At 37.7% G+C, this 8,378-nt stretch overlaps 1 protein-coding gene across 3 annotated transcripts; it reads left to right on the forward strand.

The window, feature by feature from the left end:
• Positions 1-211: 211 nt before the first annotated feature.
• Positions 212-7,651, forward strand: LOC143853171 (uncharacterized). Of its 3 annotated transcripts, none has more exons than XM_077362905.1 (4): positions 212-337; positions 4,007-5,019; positions 6,673-6,906; positions 7,160-7,651. In XM_077362905.1, exons 2-3 carry the CDS (start codon positions 4,041-4,043, stop codon positions 6,900-6,902), a joined length of 1,209 nt encoding a protein of 402 aa, XP_077219020.1. In that variant the 5' UTR covers positions 212-337; positions 4,007-4,040; the 3' UTR covers positions 6,903-6,906; positions 7,160-7,651. The 3 variants fall into 3 exon arrangements, with proteins under 3 accessions (XP_077219020.1, XP_077219021.1, XP_077219019.1); XM_077362906.1 differs by lacking the exon at positions 7,160-7,651 and adding an exon at positions 6,994-7,122; XM_077362904.1 differs by lacking the exon at positions 7,160-7,651 and having other exon boundaries at positions 6,673-7,122.
• Positions 7,652-8,378: the final 727 nt, after the last annotated feature.

Genomic DNA, 8,378 nt, shown 5'->3' on the forward strand with positions numbered 1-8,378 from the left:
ACACCCAGAATGAGGTAGAGAATAAGACAAGCAAAGCTGCAAAAGTCAGGGTGGAATTGACAACTACACTGTGTACTGTATTGCCCAAAACAATAATAAATTATATTTGACCCTTTGTTTTATTCGAATCACCCCTTGGTTTTACTCGGGACAGCTCTCTCTAGTGTATTTATGACTATTATTTTACATTGGAGGGGCTGTCTCAGGTAATGAAAGGGGGCGCATTTATCATTTCACAAAATCATATTATCAGATCCAGTAAAAAAACGTACTACTTCTTCTTCTTCTTCTTCTTTATGAGTTAGGGTATTAGAGAGGGTTTTCTATGCGGCTTTAGGTACGTTTCTCTCCTGTAAATCTTATCTTTTTTTCTTTTTTTTAAAAAAATGGTTGAAGTTAGGATGGAATATGAGTTCAAAATGGCCACGACTCGGCCAGGACTCGGCGAGTCCGGGACTCCAAAACGCGGTCACCGCAAATCTGCGTCGACTCAGCCGAGTTCCGAGTCGACGCTGTGGCAACTTCCGTCACCGTTGTTGCTCCTCAACGCTGCTCTGGCAGCAGGGAGACATCCCTCCCTCCCTCGCTCTCTCTCTTAAAACATGTTCACTCTCTCTCTCTCTCTTAAAAGATGTTCACGAAGGTGATGTATGTATTTTGTATCCAAAACTCAAATCCAAATCAAAATACAAATGCATGAGGTATCCAAACGGGCCGTAAATATTATCTATATTTATGGAACACCTCATGGTATAATTGTGAGCTTTGGTCGAGAGCATCCGACATGATAGGTCAGCACAACTTGGGTGTGTGTGCGCATGTATATGGTGGATGTGTGGGTGTGCCACTCTTTTAAAACACAATTCGAAACTCAATTCGAGGGGGCAATGACTGAATTTTCTGTCCCCTGAGATCGGATTTCAGGGGATCGAGAAGAATAGGGTAACATCACTTCTTCCTTATGCTCTAATTTACGTGAATGGAAATGACTTTTTCTAGTACGAAGCAACGCCGTATTTGGGGATGTTGACACAAAGAATGTGAACGACTCGTGGGGAACGCCGATGCTTTTTTTTTTTTTTTTTGATGACGTAGGATGTCCCCACCCCCTTCGGGAGTAGGACTAGTCCCTACGGATACACGCAATGACACACACACACCACGTGTACAGGTAAGTCGGAGGCGGGATTCGAACACTCGTCAACAGTGAACGCCGATGCTCGCAGAACACAAACGACATCTTCGATGCATGCAGAATGCAAACGACTCTCATGATCGACATAAAATTTGTTTAGCCAGCTAATAAAACAATACAAACAACCACCGGTGTGAGGGATAGGGAATTAAAGTGAATATCTCACTTAAAAAGATGAATTCATGTCTCCTTAGTTCGATCGGACAAGCTACAACTATGTAAAGTAAATGATAAAAGATAAATGCTGAGACATGTTTGCGTTTTGGTTATAGGACTCCTTATGAGGTTCCGTTTTATAGCTCTTGTTTCCAACTGTTCACCACTATCCCACATTCTTTGAGAAGGTACTTGCATTAACCAACCACTTTAGCTTAGAACTTGTTGTAGAATAATTGTTGACTCCATCCTCTAGAAAAGTGGCAGTTGGCATGTAACTGTCGTCCCCTTTAGCTTCCAATTCTTACATGTTCCCTTGTCGTCTTCTAGAAACAGTGGTAGTTGTCATATAACTGCTTCGACTCCCAAAGGGATATTCAAAAAATGGTACAAACATTGTGAGACTACGAATTACTCCAAAAGCTTAAGATGTTGGAGAATGCATTATTTAGTCTTTTGTACTTTAACACTCCCCCTCGTGTGTGGCCCCTCTTTCTAGGTTTGGCCTACACGTGGCACATGTGGCACTTCTTTTGGGTTTGGCCATTGCATGTTGATTTTTGCTATCAAAGAGGTTTGAACTGAGGACCTTTGCTCTAATACCATGTGAAACTACCAATTACTCCCAAAGCTTAAGCCGTTGGAGAAGGCGTTATTTAATCTTTTATACTTTAACAAACATCTCCCCCACATTCCTTCAATTGACATGAGGAAATTGATGGAATGTATCGATGAAAATACAATAGAGATTGACTAAAATTTCATTCCTATTATAATTATATCGGTCTTATGTTTTTCCCAGGGAGATTTTTCTCCAACATCCAAAGGTTCCTTCTCTAGTTTTCTCTTTTAGAGTTTTCTCCTTTCCCGGTCTTGTATTCTCCACAAGGAGAATATCCAAAGGTTCCTTCTCCAGTCATTCTTATATAATTTCTTCTCCCTTTTCTTCAACACTTCTCTAAGTAAGAAGGTTGCTCAGCCTGGTTCTGGTACAAGGCAGTCAGGACTACATGCTTATGAGAAAAACTCTGGATTGTAAATTGTGATACTTTAGAATTGTTTTATTAAACTCTGGATATAATTTGTTCTGTGTTTGTTCTAGAGTATCAACTTGACTATGATCTGAAACTGATACTGCCAATTGGGATTAACACAAACCACGAGATGAACACCGAGATTTATGTGGTTCGGCCAAGATGCCTACATCTACGGGTGAGAAACACGATCTTCCATTATGAGAAAAACAATATACAAGGATTACAATGGATTATACCAAACCCACAAACCTGCAACCATTTCCTAGCCCTCTCAACCAAGATCCTACAATGAGTAAACCGAGTAAAAACCCAAGAAGAAGAGCCAAGAGAAACTCTCTCTCTCTCTCTCTCTCTCTCTCTCTCTCTCTCTCTCTCTCTCTCTCTCTCTCTCTCTCTCTCTCTCTCTCAGTCTGCGTCTGTTGCCACACTCTGGTGTGATATGAAGGGCATTATACTCAGGTTTTCCAAACGCCTAAAAACATTGTTTCTATTCCCACCTCACGTGGTGGGAAATAAGGCAACTTTCCCAACAGTTTGCATTCAAAACCAATTCTTGTTCTTCCCGCATACACTTTACATCTGAAAAAGTTTGTGATGTATCATGTGTTTTACTTAAGTTCAAAATCTGGTTCTGAATTTTCCAGTTCATACAAACTAATTCAAAACCAATTCTTGCTCTCCATTTCAGCGAAATTTCCAGTTCATACAAATATCCATAAATGATTCTTTTAGTCGTTTTGAACCAAACGAGCCTAAAAGCAGTCCTGATAAAATGTTAGCACAATTATGTTAGCAATTTTCAGCAAAACAGGTTAATTTTCCCCTTCTAGTCGATATCGAGTGTTTAAAGTTGAAAACTTCCTCTAATTTCTAGTTGAAGAGCCTACTGTCTTGGGTTTTGTCACTTTGTGCGTGTCTAGATAGTTGTGGTATGTTTATGAAATAGTTATTTACGATTGTTTACTAAACTGGAATATTTTTTGTTACATATTTCAAATACTTTTTCATGGTTACCTCTTGCACTTTCTCATCTTTTGGAGATGACTTTTATCAATAGGTATGTGATACAAGCTGTTGTACTTGGTCCTTGATGGTATTATACTCGTATGCATTACAACCATGTTTTTCTCTAAGGGCCATTTAGTTGACAAAGTGTTAACACAGGATACTTCTTATTTTATTTTTTATTTTTTGTTAGATTTTCTATTTAGAGTAAGAATTTATTTTGCATTTAAATTCAAGAGTGAAGAATATTATGTTACGCATATGCATTGCATCCAACCTGTGGACAGTAGTACTTCAATGTTAACCAAATATGCAGAACTTAATTAATAGTCTCTACTTTTGTCACAAACAATAGTCTCTACTGGTGTCACAGTCATGCCCTTTTTCAAGTACCATAGGTAATGTGTCTTTACAAATGACCTCCTATTATGAATGCACTAAAGCTATTCTTATTATTTCCTTTCGCATTTACTACAGAATATAAATGATGCTTAGATCCTGATCTTGTTAAATAGACAGAGAAAACAAAAGATATGGTTTTGCGTATCTTATGACTTGCATGATATTTACTTAATAATTAATATTTGTTGACAGTTCACTATGTTCTTTGTAGGTTTATCAACCTTCAGAAGAAGAAATAAGGGACTATGGATCCGTATGCAAATATGGTCTGTATAAAATGCCGACAAGGTGTAGATGACAACCTTTTGTTACTGTGCGATATATGTGATTCATGTGCACATACCTATTGTGTTGGCCTTGGAAGGGAAGTACCTGAAGGTAATTGGTATTGTGAGGGTTGTAGGTTCTTTGATTCTAGATCCCCAATTTCACTGGATTTGGATTATTTTGCTGATCAGAGTGCAAGTAATATTGGCTTAGGCATGGATCACTCTACTGGGGGAATTGGTGTTGAATCACCCCCTCCTATAGATTTACTAGAACAATCCTATTTTCATAAAATGGATACATTTATCTCTTCTAGAAATTTTGTTGGGGAAGATCTCCAGGCTGCGTCACTATTATCCAGAGCACCAACGTCAACTGGCTCAGGGAGACGCATGTTACGTTATAGAATCCACCCTTTGCTTTCAAACAGTATGATGCGACAATTCTCTGAAATGCAATTCTCTGAAATATCTAACCCAATTGATGGACCGCCACATTCCAGTTCAGAAAGTGATGTTGATGTTTCCGAAGTGGACCAGGATTTGACTGCCTCTGAACATGCTACAACACTAGAAACTGGCGAGTCATATTCTTCATCTGTTGAGGGTGGGCACCAGGGCAATTATATATCACCAGCTATATTGGGAGCAAGTCTCTTATGTGCAGTGCCTAATGAGGGTGCCGTTTGTGCAAGAAAGCAAGTAATTCATGATCCAAATATTGCCTCTTCTAGTGGCCTTGCAGATGAAACTTGTGCTGACCTAGAAGGGATCAATCCATCGAATACTGTATTGGACTATGAGCAGTGCAAATTGCCTGTCAGTGGGACTAGTGGAAATATTTCTCCATGCCCACGTAATGAGACATGCAGTTTCCGCAAAGTGGAAGGTGCAAAAGAACAAGTGAGGACAATGGTGGAAAGCCATTTGAAACGTTTGTCAAGAGATACTGAGTTAGGTATGTCAAACTTTGTCGTTGTATACTTCATCCAATTCTATGAGTAGATCCATCTTGAGATCCATGAATACGTTCTTGCTCACCATTAGCATTGCCATACATTTTCTTTCTATTTCCTAGAGCTGTCATTTTGCTATCATTTCTTTCATTTGTTTAACCTTGTTAATTGGTGTCTCGGCGAAGACAGCTGTTATGCATGATCCTTACTCTTATTCTCCATAACTGGAACATATGTTTTTTTTAAAATGAAAATAAAGTTTATTATAACTGAAACATATGTTTGGATTATGAGTCATAGAGCATCATCACCACAAAGTGGCAGTCTGGTAATTTTTATAAAATTGTAACATTAGGAATTAAAAACATGTTTTTACCAAGATGGTGCATATGCTATTATATTTAAAACATGGTCCAAAAAAAGGGCGGCCCAGTGCACGAGGCTCCCGCCATTGCGTGTTCTGGGGAGGGCTAGATGCATACATGGTCCAAGAAATGATTAATTTCTCTAGATATAGCAATGAGACTTAAGGAAGACTAGATGAAGTTTTTTCTTTCATGTCATAGATAGAATATGCATTCAAAGTTTTAGGTTTTGGTTTCAGTATGTGTTTCAGTCACTACGGGAATGGAAATATCTCAATTTCGGATAGAAGTTTCGGTTTAAATCTTGTAAGTATAAAAAATGCATGGAAACATATGCAAACAGTGGACATTTAAGATGAAACTTCATGAAGTGCTGGAATAAGCACCAATACACTAAAAACCACCACATAAGCAAAAATAACACCCATAATGGTTAACAACATTGCACACCTAGTGACATGTAATTTATATAAATGTTTATTCATAATAGCATCTCATTTCAGATTCAATTCATATAAATATAATTATGTATATAGTATACCACTAATTCACTTACAGATTTAGTTTTGGTGATGCGTTTCGGTTTCAAGATGTGCTCAGTAGGGATGGAAACAGAAACATTTCAGTTGGTTTGTGTCAGTTTCAATAGAAATTTAAACCCGTGCATGCAGTGATTTTAACTAGTACACAATAATTTGTGTCTATGTAAGGAATGAGATCACATGATCCACTCAGTCCCAAAATACAAGCATAGACATCATTGTCAATTTTTAGTATAGTCATGTCAGTATATGTCAATTGATATCTCAAAGAGTAGAAGTTGTCGTTAGTGTGGCAGAACTCTTTGATTCCAACTTATATTCCAAGTTTCTAGTACTTATCCAGTTCAAGTTTTTTTAGTTGTTTTACAGCTGTGATTATAGACTAGTTTTGGAAAGATTGGAAATATGTATTTGTAGATCTAATGCAGATTTGGATGCTTCTGCGGTGGAAAAACATGTGAAAAATCAACTGTGGAGCAAAAGCTCTGAAAAATGCCGATATAATAAAAACTAAAATCCTACAAAAATCGCAAATTTTAACATCCATGTGCGTTTGATTTCGGTTTGGGTTGACTTAAATTTTAACTACTATGTGCTTCAAATGTGCCGCCTTCTTTCTCAGCATTTCTTCCTTTTACCCGTTTCCTTATTCTTTATGTTTTTGCATACATCATCTTCTTTCTCCACTGCAGTGCCTATATATTTATATGATGAGGAAAACTGACTCCTCTCTGATCTTTGAATGAAGATCATGCTACTTTTAAGGAGATCGCTAGACATTCTACTCACAGCATTTTAGCAGCATGTGGAATCGAGCACAACCAATGTGTGACCATGCTGGTTCAGCCACCATCTGACTGTTTCCATATAGAGAAAGATGACAAACTTGCGAATCTAATGAAGGGTTTCTGCGAGTGTTGCTTCAATTCCTTTGTGAGAAATGTGGTGGTTCAGATTATGAAGACAGACCTGCAATGATAAGGTTAGCTATGAAGTGATTCAACCATTTCTTAAAAAATAAAAGGAATAATCCATGGACGTAGCTTTAATCAGTTCTTAGACTATACAGACTGAACATTTCTTAAAGTTTGCTTTGGTGAAGAATGTGGAGGGATGTTGTATGTGAAGAACTGGTATTTATTAGTTATTATGATTGATGTCTGAGAGACTAATAATAAATTTTACATTGATTTCATAATTTGGTCTGAGTATGGTTTGTTTGGAACTATTTGTAGACAAATGCTAAATGGAGATTGGTTGGGAGGCTTTTTATACCAACCAAATGGCAAGTTGCGTTCACCGGGCGACATTTATTTCTTTCTGTTGAAATTCTGAATACCAAGAGATCGAAAAATACATGGAATTATGCACATCGGACTGATGATTGTGGATCTGGATATTCTGAATTGTTGACCAATTCGATCTACTCCCTATTCATCTTAGAGACCGATCGATGGTTCTTTCTTCTAAATTCCAAAATTACAATAATTATTTAGTGCTGGAAGTGCTAATTAAGGAGCTGAGTCTGTTTGGCTTTTATAAACCGTCCCTAAACTCGTGAACTATTGCTGGGTCTTTTCATTCTTATGTTTGTGAGTGGCAAATTAATCAACCCTTTATGTGCTTTAATTATTAACTTGGCCATTATCATTTGATATCTCACATAAAATCACAATGTGTACAACCCTTAGATAGTTTCCTAATTAAATATATTTGTTAAACACCTATTTTGAATTGAGTTGGAATAGAGATTTTACTGTTTTTTTTTTCTAATTGTTTGCTTATTTTCATCCTTATCTCAATTCAAGATGTTCATCAACTTTTTTAGTCTGAATGTTTAATCATTTGTTATTAATTATCAACATAATTATATTTAATTATCCTCCATGTGTGTTGAGGCTCCAAACACTCAAATTAAATATAAAATAATTGAGAATCCCACAATTAATTCCCTAACTTTGGTCATCTCATTGCAATGAGTCTCAGCATGGGCATACGTCACTTTTACCATGTAGTGCCATATGCCCAATACTAGGGGTGTAAACGAGCCGAGCCGAGCTTGGCCAGGCTCGGCTCGGCTCGTTAAGCTCAAAAGCTCGGCTCGGTTAGACTCGGCCAGGCTCGCGAGCCTTACCGAGCTCGGGTTATATTCAGTTCACACCCATCATCTTCCCTGGACAGCCTTATCTAGTGTAATTTGACTACTTTTTTTACACTATGGGGAGTGGTCCAAGTAACAAATGGGGTTCCAAAAATGAAGTGACATATTTTGCCTCCCCCTTTCACTCCATGGACAACCCTTTTAGTGTATATATTAATATATAATATATATAATATATATATATATATTTAAATATATTAAATTCTTAACGAGCCTTAACGAGCCGAGCCTGGCCTAAATCGGGCTCGGCTCGGCTCGTTAAGGATTCGAGCCGAGCTTCCGAGCCCGAGCCA

This window comes from Tasmannia lanceolata, unplaced genomic scaffold, assembly GCF_043159265.1.
Source record: "Tasmannia lanceolata isolate RefF3 unplaced genomic scaffold, GAP_Taslan_0.1 ptg000019l, whole genome shotgun sequence".
Taxonomy (NCBI): domain Eukaryota; kingdom Viridiplantae; phylum Streptophyta; class Magnoliopsida; order Canellales; family Winteraceae; genus Tasmannia; species Tasmannia lanceolata.